General features: G+C 43.2%; 1 protein-coding gene across 2 annotated transcripts in view; it reads right to left on the bottom strand.

Annotated features, from left to right (window-relative positions):
• Positions 1-87: 87 nt before the first annotated feature.
• The window catches only part of rnf213b (ring finger protein 213b), a 29,501-nt gene continuing 9,917 nt past the window's right edge, over positions 88-19,671 (bottom strand). For both annotated transcript variants that reach the window (XM_046376968.1, XM_046376967.1), the window contains exons 26-65: positions 15,534-19,346; positions 15,300-15,436; positions 15,116-15,214; positions 14,893-15,005; positions 14,678-14,791; positions 14,507-14,553; positions 14,244-14,400; positions 13,861-13,996; positions 13,453-13,641; positions 13,235-13,368; positions 12,919-13,094; positions 12,631-12,834; positions 11,958-12,145; positions 11,758-11,878; positions 11,532-11,632; positions 11,152-11,331; positions 10,572-10,717; positions 10,373-10,472; positions 9,458-9,569; positions 8,969-9,164; positions 8,194-8,381; positions 7,384-7,506; positions 6,967-7,068; positions 6,638-6,880; positions 6,297-6,381; positions 6,178-6,212; positions 5,983-6,086; positions 5,743-5,893; positions 5,497-5,662; positions 5,130-5,224; positions 4,742-4,990; positions 4,316-4,448; positions 4,142-4,225; positions 3,739-3,919; positions 3,127-3,328; positions 2,966-3,043; positions 2,588-2,785; positions 1,893-1,982; positions 993-1,171; positions 88-481 (exon numbers count right to left, since the gene is read on the bottom strand). In XM_046376968.1, the coding sequence (XP_046232924.1) occupies positions 343-481; positions 993-1,171; positions 1,893-1,982; positions 2,588-2,785; positions 2,966-3,043; positions 3,127-3,328; positions 3,739-3,919; positions 4,142-4,225; positions 4,316-4,448; positions 4,742-4,990; positions 5,130-5,224; positions 5,497-5,662; positions 5,743-5,893; positions 5,983-6,086; positions 6,178-6,212; positions 6,297-6,381; positions 6,638-6,880; positions 6,967-7,068; positions 7,384-7,506; positions 8,194-8,381; positions 8,969-9,164; positions 9,458-9,569; positions 10,373-10,472; positions 10,572-10,717; positions 11,152-11,331; positions 11,532-11,632; positions 11,758-11,878; positions 11,958-12,145; positions 12,631-12,834; positions 12,919-13,094; positions 13,235-13,368; positions 13,453-13,641; positions 13,861-13,996; positions 14,244-14,400; positions 14,507-14,553; positions 14,678-14,791; positions 14,893-15,005; positions 15,116-15,214; positions 15,300-15,436; positions 15,534-19,346 (9,288 nt within the window). In that variant the 3' untranslated portion in view covers positions 88-342. The remainder of the gene's footprint in view (positions 482-992; positions 1,172-1,892; positions 1,983-2,587; positions 2,786-2,965; positions 3,044-3,126; positions 3,329-3,738; positions 3,920-4,141; positions 4,226-4,315; positions 4,449-4,741; positions 4,991-5,129; positions 5,225-5,496; positions 5,663-5,742; positions 5,894-5,982; positions 6,087-6,177; positions 6,213-6,296; positions 6,382-6,637; positions 6,881-6,966; positions 7,069-7,383; positions 7,507-8,193; positions 8,382-8,968; positions 9,165-9,457; positions 9,570-10,372; positions 10,473-10,571; positions 10,718-11,151; positions 11,332-11,531; positions 11,633-11,757; positions 11,879-11,957; positions 12,146-12,630; positions 12,835-12,918; positions 13,095-13,234; positions 13,369-13,452; positions 13,642-13,860; positions 13,997-14,243; positions 14,401-14,506; positions 14,554-14,677; positions 14,792-14,892; positions 15,006-15,115; positions 15,215-15,299; positions 15,437-15,533; positions 19,347-19,671) is intronic.

Genomic DNA, 19,671 nt, shown 5'->3' with positions numbered 1-19,671 from the left:
TTGACTTTGCAAAGGAGGTGTGATGGCAAAATGACATCTTTAGCTCTGTGTTGGGAAACACTTTGACGGAAAACAAAGTAGTAGTAGTTCATTCATAGTTAATTTATTAATTGTTCCCTGGAACGTCATTAACAAATTGAACGTGATATAATGGAATATAAATGGCCCTGTTTCAATTTTAAGCAACTTTCTCTCTCATTTGAACCTTTCAGACATCTCAAAATTTCAACATTGACAATATTTACACCACAGAAAGGCATATTTAAATGAACATGTTCGAACATATGAAATGCATTAAGTACAGTCAGTCAGCAAGTCCCCTTAGCTGTCTGAAGACATAATTTATCTTCTCTTAAACTCTACAGCCGCCCTCCACACGTCAGCCGCTTGTCCGAGGGTGATATCTTCTGATAAAGACTCCAGCCCCAGCAGAGGTGGAAGGTCCTTCTGCTCCAAATGGCTCTCTATGGTGTACCTGATGCTGCAGACAGCAGGGAGGGAGGGCATGAAGAAAACAACTGTTAGCACTGCATCCATTGTTTTCTCCACAGGCATTCCTATTCACTTCCCTGCCCAGCAGCTGCTTCAACAGAAATGACCTGCAGCTGAGGAGATACTACTTAAGCTCCCTTCTCCTGACAGATGGCTGCCTGGAGGGGTCACGCTCTGGTCCTGGATGTCAATAGGCTCCAAATCCCAAGGGAGAGGCCCGGGTGAGACCTCCACACTTTACTCTGATTAAAGCTGTCTAGGATCAATGGATTCCTTCAGACTGGGGTGGTAATCTTTGAACTGACAATAGGCACACTTCTTACATTCACGAGCTTACCATGAATTCTTCTGTAAAGAAAACACTTCTTGGGTATACTGGGGAATAAATGTCAATAATGCAAACGTTTTGGGTTTTTTTGACCATTTGGTGCATTGCCTCTTAAAGACTCTAACCTTACAAATGGTAAGGAGGAGGGGGGTTACAAATGGCTTGTGCTTACTCCCACTGTGGCTGGTAAGCCTCGCCAGGCACTGCATCACTCGTCTTCAGCAGCAGAATTTCATGCAGCTCCAAAGAAAAAGCATCAACATCTGTGACAGCGAAGAAACCCTTCAGCCCTTTCCTCTTCTCGTCAGACAGCTTCTGCTGGAACTTTGAGGGAAGCCTCTGAAACGGATCCTGAAACAAGATCATCAGTTAAGTGTAATCAGAGTTTAAGGTGATGACAACAACACGCAGCTTTGAAGCAGAAACTGCAGTGCAGTTCTTCAAATTCAGTTTTTATTGGGGTCAAACTCTGGGCACGTGCAGTTTAACAAATTACAGCACAGAAAACTGATGGGGTTTGGGGTCAGCCACTATTATGTTTGTTATGACTATTATGTCAAATAACTGACAAGATAACTGCCTGGAAATTACTAAAATCAAAATCCATACTTCCTAGGAATCCTGATGACTAATTTCCACACAGTTTTGTTTTGTATCCTTGATTCCATATAATATATGAAGTAATGTTCAGCGTGAGAAAATGCAAATTCTAATGGACAGATGTAAAAGCCACCACAGAACTGGGAGAGAAACTAATTTTGTATTTTTTACTGAGACAAAAACAGAACCAATTACGGATGGGAACAAATAAGTGACGAGGTTAACTTGCCATTTGTGCAGCCAGTTTTGTGAAGCATTTTGTAAGATGTACAAAACCACTATGCATACACAGCCAGTATGTTTCTAATGTCAGCCAAATATACTGTCAAACTTAATCACACAATTACACAATATTATTAAGTACATAGTCAAGCAACTGAGTTGAATGACAGGAATGAGTGGACTTGTGGTTGACTCTGATATATACTGAGAACAAGAGAGTCATTCTTCTGTGCGTTTCATTAACACTAACTTGCTCTCTGCTCAGCATAAGCTCAGACTTCCAACACGTCAGGAGCTGCCAGGTGAATATGCTGTGCTCCAGTCTGATCTCTCCAAGACTCTAAAATGAAAAAGAAAAAAGAGAGATTTGATGATTCAAAAGGCCTCTTTAGCTCACATTTTAGTTGACTGTTTCTGAATGTGATCTGCACAGTTTTAAGTGTTTTCATGTATTTTTTCTTTTGCTGCAGCCAGTCATTTTTCAGTCATTTCTGTACAGAAAACCTGTGCGACTTGCTTGACTTGTGTAATCCATCACTGTGAACATCACGAGATCTGCACAGTCAGTGTCACACTACTGTTGCACAGAAATGCAGATGAAGTCTGGAATGAATTCAAACATCTGCACTGCAGTGCTTCACATCAATAACCCGTCCAATGTGACTGCTTAGATCAGGTTTCAGTAGTCTGCTAATAGATTCTCATGTATTACAGAAATGAATAAAGTTTTTAGCTGTTATGTAAGTTACAATGTAAACCGATTCATCGTTAATGGATTGAACATTAACTTTTTTATTTTACATATTTTCACACACAAAAGTGATCTTTTAATGGGAGGTTTATAGATTGGGTTGTTGTAACAGCTTACAAAAGGAGATCAGCATAATCACATTCTTTGCATAACAGTGTTGTAATGAAAATAGCTGTGGGCTTGGAGGTTTCTACCTTGGCTACAGAGCTGGAAATCTGTTGGTTCATCTGCAGTGAGTCAGTGAGGTAGGACAAAAGCTGACCCTGAGGATCCCCACCGGTCTTGCCAAGAAAGCGAAGGCCAATCTCCAGCACAAACACAGCATCACAGACATCAGTGTATGAACGCAGCACAGTTCTCATGGTGCTGCACACTGAACCTTTCAGCGGTGCCTGCAGTACAGACAGAGAAACTGTCAGCAGGCCAGCGAGACGAGTGTGAGGGAAGGAATTTGACCTCTAACAAAGTGGCCTCACAAAATCCAACAGGGGAAAGTACCATGAACATTCCTGGGCTGGCATTAGTCAGTTCCAGATACAGACGTTGGTACTATAAAACCCTAAAATTCTTACCTGGGGAATCTTGCCTCTGACCTCAGCCAGAATCACAGAGAAATCCTGCAGGTGTCGGATCAGGTACCGCGACGTGTCCTGATCAGAGAGGACAACAGTGCCGGTGAGCAGAATGTGTGCTATTACGTGACACATGCACATGATTAGTTTGGATTTTTTACCGCCTGGATGAGTGGTTTTCCAGCCAGGAAACGACGGGCCAGCTGGTTTTGGATGCCTGGCAGATCGTAGCTGCTGTCTGTCTCACCTCCTTTCTTCAAGGTATAGTGGCAGTGGACTAAAACCAGAGGCAGCAGCTCCCTTTCTGGGTGGCACAGGGTCAGCTGGGTTTCTGATATCCTCTCTAAAGGAACACTGTATTCACTGCAGAAATAAAACAGGAGCACATCTACCATCTGCTGTATTCATCACAGATTTGGAAACACATGAGGATACACTTGAGATGACAGGGATTTACAGGTGCGGGTGAGAAGAGGACATACTGCAGTATCTTCAAAGTCCACTTTCTATGATATACATGAGTCTGAAGGCTCATGAGATGAGTTCATGACATGATTTCTGACATAACTGATGAAATATTTTTATAACTTTACAGGACATAAGAAAGCAGTGAGAACAGTGCAGAGTCACGGCTGGTGGCAATAATGTTCCAGATGGAAGCAAGTTTTTCTTGATGAAACCTACAATCATGTTTTCATTCAGTGCTAACAGCCAAGAGCCTTTGCATTTGACTCTGGATGTGGAGTACTTGACTCTGGACACGGGGGACTGACCTGTCTTCACCGCTCACTCTCCTTGCCTCTCTCACCAGGCTGTTGTGAGTCTTCAACAGGAGGTCGACCAGAGTCCGAAGACATGATCCCGGACCATGTCGACTCAGTGTCAGAAACTCCCCAGAGCTCTCAGTCGTCACCTCCTTCTCACACAAGTTCACATCCACACCCAAGTCTGCTGCTAAATGTACAAACAGGCACGGGAGAAAGTACATGAAGTCCTGCAGTGAAGGAAGTAACTAATCACAGCTCTGGCTTCACACCAAATCCACTGAATGTGGTTCAGTCCAAGAATGATTATTATGATTATTATTCTTTCTCATTTCAGTCTGATTTGATTCAATACCAATCAATTAACACTGTGTTAATAAATAAGTGCGCACGATAATGTGAACTTGCTTACAGTTGTTTGCCACCTCTGCTCTGAGGCTGTTCCACACCTTGATGAATCTTTCCACTCTTTCAAGCAGCATCTTCTTCTGGTATCCTAACACGGACAATAAGAAAGGCCTGTCTGTGTCAGTGCGTGTGTTCACGCTTTCATTGTGGTTGACTTCAGAATGAAATGTTGATGCACCTGTGGGTATCTGCTGTAACAGCTGAGCAATGCTCTGCGGTGACGAGTGTGCTGTCAGAGGAAACACCCTCAGCAGGTCTGACTGCAGAGCAGCCAGCTCAGGCAGGTGATGCAGCTGCCGCACACAGTGAATCTGAGGCCAGCACACACAAACAGAGTCAGTACATGTCAAGCACTCTGAACTGGAGTTTGGCTGAACCCCACCTCTCGCCCGTAGTCAGCTGGGAGAGGCTCCAGCCCCCCCCCCCGACCCTGACGGATAAGCGATATAGAAAATGGATGGATGGATGGATGGATGGAATATGTCACCGATGTCAGGACCGCAACTAACATGTTACATGCATTAACACGAGACCTGAGTTTGGGAAGTCACGGAACAAGCGCACACCCGTCTGATTATCTCATGTCACTGATGAAGATTGGTACCTTCTGGAGGAACGTGATGAGCAGACGTAAGGAGCTGCGTCCCTGTGGTTCTCCCACCAGCTGAGAGAAGCGCTCCACTGTCATCGTCTCGGGTAGAGTCCAGAAAGAGGAGCGATGTGTTGGGCACTCAGAGGGGAGGGACAACATGTCTGCAGGATCCCCAAACAGGAGTTTCATCAGGGGGCTTCCGGCAAGTCCTTCGTCCTCACCGATTTTGTCCTGAGCTTCAGCCAAATTCTTCTGCAAATCCTAAAAACAAGCAGGAGGGACAAAGACTTATCATCCTGTAGCACAAAAGGTCTTTGTGTCTTCCTTATGAAAATGTATCTAGTATTGATTGCAGTTACATCAATGAATTCACTGCTTTTAAAAACACTGTATTCCCTACTTGAAGTACTGGGTTGATGGCAGAGTCACAGAAGAGCTTCTCCCACTCTTGCCGTCCTCGTCTGGAGGACAGATCCGGTCCTGCGCCGCGGGACCCTTTGATAACATTCAGCACAGATATGGCACATCTCAACATGCGGTTCCTGATAAATTACTGAGGAGAACCTCTCAGGTACCACTAGTGATTTTCATTTTGTACACATGCAGCTACATTCAGGATCATTTCTGTCTGAGCAGATGTTACGACTTCCCTGCTACCATTCACACAGGACAACGTGCAGGAAACGTTCCTGTACATTTCAGCGACAGACTGCATGTGTGAAAGGGCCAATAGAAACAGCTGAAAATTGTAGGAAAGGCTGTATCACCTGTAGTGAATCCTGTGCAGGTATGGAGAATCAAATGAAGTGTAACCGCCGTGTTGTCCATGTTCTGATCCAGTGTCTGCCCCAATACGCGCAAGTCTTTTTCAAGATGGCTCCACAGGAAGTTGAAAACATCACAGGGCCTCGGCTGGATCATGTCACCAACTCCCTACAACAGAAAACACCACAGTATTATCACATAGTTCCTGTGACATGTCAAATCTGGTGCAAATCTAACTGAAGTCTCACTCTTTGATTTGTTATGGCGCCCTGAAGCATGGCGAGGTGCGTCAACAACCGCAGGATGCACGACTGAGCGTAAGTCATCTGTCTCTCAGGGGCTTCAGACCTCCGATGAGCCTTCCCTAATACGTGTCCCGTCCGAGTTTGATCTCTGACGCTTTAAACACATGAGGAGGAACACAAATTTAACACAAATATTTGACTGAAAATTCTGTCACAAAATTGGACGACTGAAGAGACGAATACCTTTGTCCTGTGTGTTTAGTAAATCCAGGGATTGGGGAATGATTTTGTCCACCAATGGGAAGTCCACAGTCTACACACTTTGATATAACCATCGGTTTACCACACTATGGGGCAATACAGAAGCAGATAATGCATTATTTATTGAATTTCACTTTGCTTAATGAATGGTAAGAGGAACACAATAAAAGCTCGTACCATTCCCACAAAGCATGCATGACCGTTGGCACAATCTGTGAATGATAAATAAAGATATTATATAAATCCTGATGGTCTGCTTGTACAGAAGTGTTGATGATATCATGCAAAATACTTACAGTACAGCTGTGCGTTCCCCTCTCTACGCATCCACTGACTGGCTTCAGTCGTGTGATCATCAGGCATGGTGGGCAGGAAGGAGTCCTTGTAGGAAAATGGAAGAAAATATGAATTTGTAATTTTAACTTTTGTAATTCTATAATATAATTTTATGTAATTTTTATGTACATAATCAACATCTTCCTAATTTTTATCCTGTTTATGCAGTTAAACATTTCTAAAAATGTCTCCAAGGTCAACCTGAGATAATCCCAATGATATCAATATGACACCACAGAAGAAATCTCATTTGTAAAACTGGTGGAGTGCCCCTTTAAGAAGGAGATAAGCCGCATCTTACGGTCACATTCTGAGGCTGGAAGGCTATCTGGTAGAGAGGAGCCAGCAGAGGGTTTCCACTGAGGAGCACAGAGTCCAGATGGACCAGCAGCTCCAGGAGTGTTTGTTTGTCAGCCAAAAGGTCCCCGCTGATGTTCAGGCCTGAATCCGCCCCGCCGATCTGATTCGACAGGAGTCCACGGCAGAAATCCCTCAACTGCTCTGACCTGACGTTCTTCAGAAGCTCCTCCAGTCTCGCCGTCTCCTGTACATTTATGTCGATCCACAAGTTAAACACAGGAAGAAAATCTGCAATAGACAAACTTCACGTAAGACATAACATGTAGCGACCTGTGGAGAGGGATGAATACTGAAGTCAGACGATCGGTAGCGGCAGGTGACCTGTCTGAACACAGCCAAGGCCAAGAGGCTGATCTGAGAACCTCGCAGCTTCTACAGAGAAGATGAAACAACACAGACGGAACAGAAGAATACGGACGTGATCAAAAATGACACACAAAGAAGGAAAGACAAAATGTTGCTTTGGCACTGCGATCCGAGCACGTTTCCAAAAACTCAACGATCAGTTTCAAGCTTTCTGACAGCCTTTTTATTACCCAGCCGACCTGATGAGAAGCATATAAACATTTAGAAAATGGAGACATGACAGAGTCTGTGGACAGCAGTGAAGCAGGATCATCGGTTCTCCTTTTAAACCCACACTAACGTTGTCCTCAGCCTTCCTGTTAGCTCTCGAGTCTCTCTGACCTGGATTTCTGTCACGAAGGTGTCCGATCTGTTTTCCAGCAGAACCTGGGCCACAGCGTCTCTCAGGGCTCGGTAAGGCGTCCCACAGCAGAGGAACTGGTCCACGTTAGTTGGAATCATTCGCTTTAAGAAAAGAGGAAAGTTTAACTGTTTGTTTTTTCCTTGTAAATGACAAATGAAAAGATTGTTGTAGTTAACAGAGTGACGTAGTTGGAACTTTTATTGTCATACCAGCTCACATTTACATGCTTATGGTAAGAAATTAGGACTCAGGTCCCGGAAGCAATAGGTAGGGCATTTTCTAAAAAAATAATATGAAATGAAAAGTTGAATAAAAAAATACAAATATAAGCTAAGTAAAAATAATATATAGGCTAAGAGTAGAATATATAGGCTAAGACAAATACAATATAAAAAAACTAAACATTCTTAGAAAGGACATAAATAAATAAGAAGCCAGTTTAGCATGTGAGCATAAATATGCATGTACAGGTGTGTGCTAGTGTGAGGTAGAAGCCTCAGTTCCCTGTCCAGTTTATCTGCTGGATGATCAACAGAATATTAACTGGCAGCTACTTTTGATAATCCCTGAGGTGTTTTTTTAGTTTTTCTTTTTGGGAGTCTCAGTATTTGTCTGTTTTCTTTTCTGAACCAAACAACTAACCCAGAAAATAATCAAATGATCAAAATGAGCATGTCACAATATACGTCACGTTAACTATTGTGACTGTATATAACGTCAAAGTATCATGACGACAAAGAAAAACTTTCTTGTTATTGAAAGAGCAGCTCTGAGTTGTTCTAAGATACCTGAAGTCGAAGCAGGTCTGGAGGGAAGACCCATCTCCAGTCCGGGGTGTTCATCAGGGACAGTATGCAGTCCAACCCCGAGAGTCTGTGCAGGACTCGAAGCAGGTAAACCCTGTGCCAGTCGTTCCTGGAGTATTCACACACCGCCCTCACCTGCATCAGGAACTGAGTGTCCACCGACTGTCTGCCTGCATTTCATTAGGAAACACAAGAAGGTGACAGTGTCCTTTACAACCTTTACAACAGCTGTCACCTACTGAGGACAAATGAGTACCATAATACACCAACATTTTCCTGTTCACAAAGTGATATGCACAAAAATACACTGGGTAATTTGCATATGTGCATAACTTTAATGACTCTTTAAATACACATTTTAATTCCACATTAAATGGTGTAGGCTTTACAAGCATTTAGCTGGTTTAACCAGCAGGTGGCAACATTCCTGTAGAAATATGACTTTACATGCATTTTTGGGGGGAAACCATTTACATTTGTAAAACCTACATCATCGTAATATGAAATTAAAATACATATTGATAGTGTAAGTTATTCATATTTGCTAACCTCTCTGTGAACATGACTTCACACAACACGCATGGAAAACTCCCGAAGAGAAATCTTCGTGGCTCATGGTACACATTTGTGAATGGTCCAATAAAATACATTTCAATCCTTGTACTGATGCATCAAATATCATCGCAGGCAGTGTGCAATTAAACAGTGTTGCACAATCTAAATGACGACGTTGCTGTGATTTAAGTGAAACAAACACCTTGAGCTGCAGCTTTCTCCAGCAGCCGTGCAGCGCTGCTCAGGCATATTCTCAGCCTGGCTATGTTGAGCAGGAACTCTGCTGGGTCCTCTTGTCTGTCTGGAGTCTGTTTCCTGGCAATCCGGCTCAGGAATCTGGTCTCTGCTTGTCCTTGCTGTTCTGTACTCTGTTTAGCTTTAGAGCACAACAGAGAGTCCTGAGAAAAATAACAAAATAAATTATCAATAACAAGTCGTGGCATTCCGCTGGACCGTACACATCCAACTTTTGCACAGAATCCATGGTAGTTAATCTTGAATTTCCCTCGGGATCAATAAAGTATCTATCGATCTATCACGGAAGAAAATGTCAACAGTGAGACGGGACGAGCAATTCTTACCTGCAAACATGAGGCCAAAACGACAGAAACAACGAGGATCGTGATTATCGTCACTCTGAACGTGCTGCTCATGCGAGAAGCACAAACACGGTGGAGTTTGAGTCTTTTACCTGGAAGCAGTTGACAAACAGCAGGTAGAGTTCAGTCCGATCTTCCCTGCTCAGAAGATTCTCCTCCACATTCTTCAGGTAGGACTGAATGTGAGCCTTCACCTGGTCGAAACTGACAGACAAACATGCAGTGAGTGCAAATGTCACATATTTTTGTTGAGTATAGATGATGGCCTATCATGGCCACTGCAGGTTAAAAAAATAAAGCTTAAGGAGAGAAAAAATACTTTCCCAATATCAAAGATCCAAAGATTCACAGATTTTTATTGTCAATTCACTACAGGACATACAGGAGAATCGAAACTTTCTCTCTCACCTTAGTACTAATGCCATGCAATTAAATAAAAAAAGAGAAAAGGATAAAAATATAGCAGTATAAAAATATAAATAAATAACAATATAAAAGTCCAACCTATGTACAATAACGCAGTAGTGGAAATACAGTCACACACAGTGAACGAGTCTTTATGTGCAAAACAGCTAAGGCAAAGTCCTTGTGTAAATGGATGTGCTCCAGTCCGGAGGCAGAGGGGGAGGCAGTGGACAGAGTTTAGCATCCTGACAGCCTGGTGGATGAAGCTGTTCAACAGTTTAAACTGCTGCCGCTTGCCTTTTATCATTTCCATCGAGGATGAACTTATCAAATTAAACTCTGCTACCACATTTAGCAACAAAATGCTTGTGATATTAGCCCACAACTATTAGCATAAGCATCAGGACTCTGAGGGAACTCGCCGTAACCAGCGGCATCCGTCCAGCGTTTGCTCCTGATGCACAAAGGCTATGAGCTCATCCACACCAGGATGCGGCTTTCTTCTGAATTGGTAACAGTGACGTCTCTTCTGTCTGGATGCTTTTGACAACACTGTGAGTGACTTACTTTCCTTCCTGTGCTCACTGGATTCACACGCTCACCTGTGCTGCAGCAGCAGTTTCGGCAGCACCGATCGCACCACTGGACTGTTATCCACACACTCCATGAAGGGAGTGAGTTCTCTGGTCCTGTATACATCTCCTGCATCACACAAAACAATCCACGTCAAATAAAAGAGGTGAATCCTTCATTTTTGTTTCAGTTTTCCAGTTATTATCACTGACTTATTGGGTCACTGACCATTAGCAGAGACAAGTAAGGAGAATAGGAGCTCCACCACTTCATCTCCGGGTCTCTGCCCCTCTGACAGACAGAACCTGGACACCACCTCCAGGAAGAAGGAGTTACAGCAGTCCCTGATCGCTGCCTGCTGCTCAAGTGCTGCCCTGAACCAAGACAACAAAAACTTTATTGAGAGGATGGCTTATCAGACAACAGCATCAGGCCACCAGACTCCTCAGTTTACTCAGTACTTTGTTTCTGTGCTTAGACGCTAATTTATATAAACTGAAACCAATGCAGAGCTGCGAGCCATAAGAGCCTGAAAGGTGACAGAAGAGGACACTCTGACAGCTCCAACCACAGAGCTCACAGCAATGGATCTAGTCCAGCTTCACAGGGTTCAGGTAAGACCTGCATCCTTTCTCTGGCTTAAGCAACCACTGGCACTGACTACATGCTCTAACCTGGTACAGCCACAAGGTTTAGTGTTAATTAAGTCACAAAGGCCAATCATTTCTCTATTGCTACCTGTCGACCGATTATTTATCACCTTGCTAAACAGAGCTGTAATTTCGATGAGGGATTTTTCTGAACTCACTTGATTGTGTGAGAAAAAGTCGGCTTGAAGTCGGGTGGCAGGTCTGCCCTGCATTTAGGGCAGGAATGTCTGTGGGGCTGAATGCAGAGCTGGAGACACGGCAAGCAGAAGACGTGATGGCAGGGCAGGATGGACGGCTCTCTGAACTCCATAAGGCAGATTGGGCAAGAAATGCCAAACCTTTACAGAACAAAATATCATGAGAGATTACAATTACTGCACTGTAAGAGAAACATCGCACATCACATCACACTTGGTTGAGTCTTGTACTGAATTGGAAATGTTTCTTCTTCTTCCTGATGTACTATTCAAACTAAAGCTTATTGGAATAGGTCAGGATGTCCCTTGGAACTGAAAGGCAGAATACAAATTGACCTGACCTCAGATCCCTGCTGATACACTCATCGTGAAGAGAATTGAGGATCCGGATCAGCAGCTTCAGTGTGTCCACACTCCTCAGATCTGGTGACTCCTGCATCAGCTGTTAGAAAATGAGGACAAAACTGCTTTTTTTCCATCCATCTCCCAACAATTTTACTTTTCAGGCATGATCCGAGAGGCTTATCACCTCAGCGAAGTCACAAACCTTAAGACTATTTTACTTACATTCAGGTGGAGGTTGCAGTGTCTGAGGGCCACTTCGCTCAATTTTGAATCATTCTGTTTAACTTTAAAAACGATGTGCTGGATGAAAGATGCTACAATCAGCATCCCATGCCACAAAGACCTGAAACGGCAAATTGATTATAAATAAACCTTGAAACACACACAAACAAGCTTTTTTACTCACATCTCTCCAGACTCACCTGATGGAGTCCAGATGTTGCAGACAGCTGGGGCTACAGAGGGCACTGTACTTCTGACCAAACGCTCTGTCCAGACATGGCTGGAGAAACTGCACTCTGCTCACAAAGGACTCGCACTCTTGCAGGGATGTCACAGTCAATAGTTTGGTCTGCTCGGTGCAGATACCAAGAGCTAAAATGTCCTCCACCTGCCCCAAAAAAGAGACATCACAGTAAACTCCTACCAAGTTAGCATGATCATAGTTAGCTGTCTAACAACTATAGCATGTTGCATGGCATGTAAAGTTTAGCATGTTAGCATTCTACATTATCTCTAGTGTCACTATCACCAATACAGCAAAGAGTGACATAATTATAATAAACCTTGCACTTACCAAAACCAGGCTTACGACAAACACAAATAAAAACCATGCCAATGTTTGAATAGAACAGCCTGGCATAAGGAGTAAAAAAGGAATAAACCCTAAAACAATGGATGATTAAAACTGTTAAAAAAAAAACATAAAATGTAAAATCAATGGAAGAATTAAAATAAAGCAGTGCAAAAACAGTGTCACAAATAAAGAACAGTGTAAATCAAGTGAGAAACTAAAAGCAAAAGTTCTAGGAAAGCCTTTCTGACAGAAAGGTAATGAAAATAAAGTTTTAAATGGAACCAAAATGCTGTCCTCACCATTTCTTGGTGCTCCCTCTTTGACCCCTGCTGAAGGACATCAGTGGCTAGCTGGGGCTGCAGCAGGAATATGTGACACAGAGTGTCCAGTCTGGGGGCAAAATGTTTTGCAGCAGCCATGACCCAAGCAGGAGAGAGCTCAGCGACAGCACCCATTAACGTCTGGAGCTCAGACACACAGCCCAGCATGGCCCGGGTAAACACCTGCATATGACACGTGTTAAAAGCTGAGACTTACTGGTTTTTCCCAAAATATGTTTAAAACGTGTGGTATTGTAGCGTCTGTACCCTAAGCTCGTCCTTTGACTTGATCTTCAAAGAAAGCAGCAGAAAGTCTTGTAGGAAGTGGTGGCCATACTCCAGCCTGTCCTCGGCTGAAAGCGTCTGCAAGTGACTTCCCAGTCTGCTGTTGTTGAAAGTGCTCACAAACTGGAGAATCCTCTCTGTGCCATCTGCTCTTGTTACTGAGGATCAGTTAGAATAATAACAATAAAAAAACTATAAACTATCTGAAACTATATACTATATTGTAAGATACACACTTAATGATCCCTCCACGTGTTCATATATGGAGTCATTAAAAAAAAACTAATTAAGAACAAACCTGGTATAAATTCTGATTCTTCCCATAGGCTTTCAAGGTGCATCCTGATGAGCCAGCTGAACGCAGCAACACACGGTTGCTCTTCACCATCCAACATGAAGTAGTGCTGCACAAGCACCTCCTGGTCTGACTCACTAGAAATTATAATAAAGAAAGATGATGCCCTTTGTTGACTGAACTGACTGTGGGTATCATACAGAAGAAACAGTCCACAATACCTTGGCCTTTGGAGAGGTGTTAGGTTTAAAATCTGTGAATCTTCCAGGATGTCCAACCACAGCTTTCCCAGACCCTGGCTGAGCCTGCCATCAGACAGCAGGTCCAGATTTGCATACCTGTCCATAACTTCCAACATGTTGGCCAAGGTTGGAGTCACAGTGGACTGAAGACAGCGCCATAGGGTGCGTCTGTCCATTAAAGACACAAAAGAAAGCCACACTTAAACTGTGACAAATATTTTAAAACAGTTTAAAGAGGATCTGGATCTGGTTCTGAACGAAAATCTATTCTGTAAAATTTTAAAATCTAAAACTAGAGGCAAATTCAAACTTGTTCCTTGTCCAATTTCCTAATGTTTCAAAGAATTTATTTGAACAGTTTCAACTTTTTCTGCTTAGTAACTTTACCTCAGAGTGCCCCCCTCCTGCAGAGCCTGGCGTTTCTTGGCTTCTCTGCTCACCCACTCCTTAGGAGAGCCCATCATTTCTTCTTTCAGCGCCAAAGCCTCTGCCAGTCTGCTTAACAACACCTCTTGAAAGCGAGCTTGAATAAAGAATTTAATTCACATTTATCAGAAACCAGTCAGACATGTAACAAGACTGAAAATGTATTTCACTGAAAAATGTACTGCATTTCATTTTATTTCCTGCATCAGAATCTGATGTTGGCTTCATACAGACAAAAAGAATAACATCATACTTAATAAAGAAGGTGATTGATATTGATCGGCAAACCCTGTGGCACCCCAACAAATACATTCTCCTCAATGTGAATAAATGTAAAATTTTACCTCCTATATGCCCTTGACCAGTTTGGAGAAGACTCAGAAGGATGTGTATACGCTGCATGCTTCGTGACATCACGCCGTTGGTGTCCCTGAGCAAACCCACAGCTTTTTGGATGCATGATCTCACTAAGGACAGGGTGTGGAGCTGGGCTCTGTCTGCCTGTATGTACACAAGTATGCTAAATATAATTAACATTAAAAACTAGGAAATAACACATACAAAGGTACAATGGTTTCTTTACTTGTAAATTCACATTTGCATCTACCTGGAAGTCTTTTCTCTCCCTCACTGTTTCGCCTTCTTCATTGTGTTCTATTAAAGATCAATAATTTTGCTTATTTTACATGTAAAAATTACCCAAGAGAACAATGAAACCACTTTCTAATTTGTAACACAACACACTTTTTAAAGCCCAGAAGATTCTGGGCTTTTCTACCTGACAGTGCAGGGTTGAGAAGGCTGCTAATGAGGGTTCCACAGAAACCCAACAGGTTCAGACTCATGTCCTCTGAATCCCTCAGGTCATCAATATGCACTGAGTGCCAGACTCCTTGGATGCAAAAAAACAAAACATGGCTTTAATATTGCAATACATCACATGCAATTCAGTCAGCAAATAACTGGATTTCAAAAATTGATATCACTACTCACCTCCTTGGAAACCGATGTACTGAGATTGACTTGGGATCCTAGAAACCTTCACAATGAATATTACACAACAGTTCGGATCCTCCAGTGACATCAAGTAATTCATTGTGCAATATCTGGAAACAGACAGGAGCACAAAGACATCTGAATTGCAATGTCCCTTTTTCCACTGAGCACGCTTAAAATCACATTACAGTCTCTTCAGGATCTTTACATTGAACCTTACTTTGCTGATGCTATAAGCTCATCACTGCAGTGGGATTCCTCAAGGTCCATCTGGATTAACAGGATGTGAAGAGAGTGGCCAGCATCTTGAAGGAAGCCCCTGACACAGAGAGGCAAGTAAGTGAAAGATTAAAAGACAAAATATAACAAACAAACCACGCTGCTGTTATCGGAACAGTTAGTACCGTATTTTGTTGCAGAAGGAGACTTCAGTGTCAAACTGGTGGAGCGAGAGCAGGAGGATCCTGTCCATATGGAGTCCAAGGGCATGGGCTACAACTCTGACATCTGATCTGGTTAACAAGCTGGAGAATGTAGTTATCTGTGCAAAACCACAAAAGGGATTGGGGATGACAACAATTTGTAAAGATTGCAAAGAAATGATTAAAACAAAGTCAGAGCAAAGGCTTATGGCTTACTTCTAGAAACGTGCTGGAACCGTGATGTTTGTTCAGGCAATCTTCCAGGAAATCTCGTAGGGAATGGTGATGCTGTTGCTGGAAGTACATTCTTTGGAGCTTCTCCTTTTCCTGGTTTGCTAAATGTGAATACTTGAGCCTGAGCACGGCATCAGGGGTGGCACAATTCAGCAAGAGACCTTTAGCTAAATTGAAGACTTCTTCTTCCTCGTTTTCTCCAGCAGACTCAACGTGGTTTTCTGTCTCCATCATGTCTACCCTTTCCAACACTATTTTCTTCTCATCATTACACATCTCAGTCGACTCATTATCACTCTTTTCGACTGACAGAATTTCTTGCTCTTCTCCAGCAGTCTCAATGTCCACTGCGTCACCCAACTGATCATACTCTCTATCAGTTATCTTTTTCTGTTGTGTTTCATTTGGTTCATCTTCTTCCAGTGAGTCATTTCTTTCAGTCTGTTGATTCTGTTCTTCTGCACTGTCTCCAGCCTTTCGTGCTCTCCTTTCTAGTGCTTGCAAAAGAGCACTGGCACAGGCATCACCGTGGTAGCCAATAAAAACATCCGACAGCTTGAAATCCTCTGAGGCCTCACCTGAGAATTCTTTGATCCACTCTTTCAGCTGGTCAAGAACCCTGTGCTGCCATGGTTTCAGATCAGTACCCCTATCCACTCTGTGTTTTTCAAGTCTGTTGATGAGTGGCACAGGAAAGTGCTCATAGACCTTCTTCTGGTCTTCCACTACCACCAGCCTGAAGTTTGTATGGACACGACATTTGACTCTGTGGGAGCCGAGACCAAGATCGACATACTGCTGCATACTGAGGTACACATAGTACTGGTTCAAAGCATCGTACAGGCTTTCATAAAGATTTTGCATGTTGAGGAGGATGACAGTACGTCCGGTTTCCATGCAAGTTTTTACCCGGTTAACATTACGGCAGATTTGGGCATATTCCTGGTCTTTTGGGAATCCAGAGCCAAAGACGATTTCAGGTGGTCGAGAGTCTCCTTTGGCAAAAATCTGTTGCTGAAGAATATGGAGAGCTGCATTATTGGTGGTGAGCAAAAGGAGGTAGCGACTCTCCTGGCTGCTGTCATGATCAAGATTCTTTTTCACCATTTGCAAGGTGCTTGGTCTGGGAATTTCCATGATGTTTTGGAGAACCTCTTGGAAAAATAGGACAGGGTCAAAACCCTCCGGCTGTCCACTGAAGTTACGCAAGATAGCCTCTACCAACTGTCTGCCACTGGGTTCTTGTTGTGTGGATTTGACAGTGGCAAAGAGCATTTTGACCAGGCTATAATAATCCCTTAGACCAAAGAACTGATTTTTTGAGGTCTCTTTACAGATGCTCAAGAAGGCCTTTGCCAAAGATGGGAAGAGGTGTTTGATTTTCAGAAGAATTTGGTTGGACGATGAACAAATTCCCTTGGCAGTTTCCACAAGTTCATCTTCACTTGGATCCCATCTTGAGACAAATATTCCTCTGTTCATTTTTGCCGGATCAAGAGCCCAGTTGGAAATGCCCACAAAGCCAACCTTCATGTGTGGATCTGGCTTATCATTGTCAATACAACCATCCTCCAAGAGAGGATGTAGGGTTTTCAGGGGCATCTGAGGAGAATCTTCTGCTAGACCTATTTCATCAAGGACCACCACTGATACATACTCATCCATGTTTTTATCCTTCTGGAAGCGGGCACAGTTCCTGAATGTCCCTATAATGCCTTCAGGACTTGAATGAGGACTGCACTGGAAGGACACCATATGAACTTGCTTGAGTCTCTTGAATAGTCCACAGTGGGAGTTCTGGCCCTGCATGGCATCAGCAACCACTGTTTTAGCAAGAGACTTGGAGCTGCCTGGCTTGCCAACCAGAAAGAGTGGGATCCTGAGCTCAATGCAAACCACCATGAGAAACACGTTCTCTTTGAGCGCAATATTTTTGGCAATTGTCTCCCTTGTGTGTATATTCTGAAGGAAGAAGTCTTGACAGGATGAAATCTCTTCTTGCAATGCTGCTGAAGAGCTGAGATAGCCTGGAAAGTACCTACAAATCACAGTGAGGTACTCTTCTTTGTCCACCAGAGATGCAGAGTAGCAGACTCCAACAGAAAGAATCAGACACTTCAGTGTTTTATGAACATCGGTGAGCTGAGAGCAGTTGTTGAAAAGAACCTCGCTATGCTGGTAAAACCAAACTAGCACTTTCATAGACCTCTCCACATCTCTGAGACTCACAAAACTGCACTCATTTTTCCGACTGCGCATGTATTTTTGGGAGGCTCCCAACACCTGTGAAATTATGCTCTTGCAGTCCACTGGCAAATGATGGTCCTGAACTTTCTTCTGGACAATTTGTTTGATGTAAGAAAGCTCAGTTGAATCACTCAATTGACCAAAATCCCACACCAAAGAAGCCATGCTTGGAGGTAGAGGATGGACTCTGTACACCAGCTGCCTCAGAGGGACTTTGCCAAGGCGGTCTTGTGTTTGATCTGCCTTCACCCTGTATCCTAAACCCGCACGTTCCAAACGCTCCACCATTTCAGGTGAGTGCTTCCTGTAAGGATTGCAAGCAGCTATTATTTTCAAGCCACTGCCTGCCTTCAGAGGTTTACCTTTCACTGACTGGTCACACAGGATTTCCTTGATGGCAAAAATGGCCTCTGTGGTGTTGGCTTCATCAAAGAACAAAATAGTGTCCAGTTTGTGCATCCTTTGGTTCTTCTCAGCAAGTATCTCTGCCTCCCTCACCTTTCTGTAGATCATCTCTGCTGTAGTTCCACCATGTACCTTGACAAGTACCATGTTCTCTGCTGGATTTTCCTCCCTCTGCAGAGTACAAAGGAAACGGACCAGTCTGGTTTTTCCACAGCCAGTCTCTCCCATGATGACAACTGGAATTCCACACCGGAATCTCATGTGTATGGCCAACATCTTCGTCACATTGTCAGCAGTGAGCTCATATGTCGGGTCTGGATCAAATTCTCTGTCCCTCATTCCTTTCTTTGCACCAACAATGCATGAAATCCTTTTGATTTTGTCTGGCCGGGGCAACATGTCAAAGTCTTCAGTGAGTGAGATCTGTTGCCGTTCCAGACCTTGAAAAAGTTTTTCTGACATCACATCTTCTATCAGGACCTTGAGGCTCTGAGGATCAACTGCATTGAGCGTGTTTTGCCTCTTACACATCTTCACATTGAAGCCAAGGAAAGACATCGAGGATCGGTCTGCATTAAAGAAAATGTATGGATGGGACTCATTTTCCCAATGCTTCCGAATAGTTAGACGGGCTAGAAGATCATCCTCTTGACTGCTGTCAGTGTGTCGCATGGGACTTTCATCAGATGTGTTCAGAGATGGTGAGGCAAAATCTCTTGCCATTAGAATCATGAACTTCACAATGAAACCCTTGAAACCAGGCAGGTGGTCAGCCAGGAAATCTGGATCACAGAAAATTGAGTTCTCACAGTCTCTCAGCTGCACATTAAGGAACCAGGAGAAATTCTTCAACTCTGCCCAAGATGGATCTTGCATTCCACAGTATGACAGAAAGTGATAGATACAATCACTGGGATCCCCCATTCTGGATCCTTCCTGGTACTTAAAATGATCCAAATTCTGATTCATGCTGTAGAGCTTCAAGTACTGATATGGCCTTTGAATCCCCTCACTGCAAAACTCCTGTTCGTCCATGAGAGGATCAAATTTTGTCAACACCCCTCTCCCGGCCAACATCTGCTTCACGTCTTTTGGAGGTCTGCAATGGATGGTAGGTAGGATATCAAGAAGACCAAGTCTCACCTGTATGAGCAAATTAAAGTAATTAATTCAGCTGCAGCCTGATGTCATTTTTGTAAGTTCTCTTAACATTCAAAAAGGTGTACAATCACTTAATGCAAAGCTTTTAAAGCTCGTCAAGATTATAGACCAAATGCATAAACTGTTTTAATGATTTAAGCAGTGCTTGAAAATTCAGGAAAAGTTAAAGAATTTAATTGAGTCAACCAATGCAATCCCAAGTTTATACAACCTGGTGAGTACAGACTATGGAAAATAGAGGCTTTTTATGGTTTTCAATGACTGTCCTTCTGTTTGTGTTTGATTTGTCATTTGTCAACAGTTTTTA

Source organism: Scatophagus argus, chromosome 21, assembly GCF_020382885.2.
Source record: "Scatophagus argus isolate fScaArg1 chromosome 21, fScaArg1.pri, whole genome shotgun sequence".
Classification (NCBI taxonomy): domain Eukaryota; kingdom Metazoa; phylum Chordata; class Actinopteri; family Scatophagidae; genus Scatophagus; species Scatophagus argus.
The sequence above is the reverse complement of the archived record's forward strand: the minus strand, read 5'-3'. Positions and strand labels throughout refer to the sequence as shown.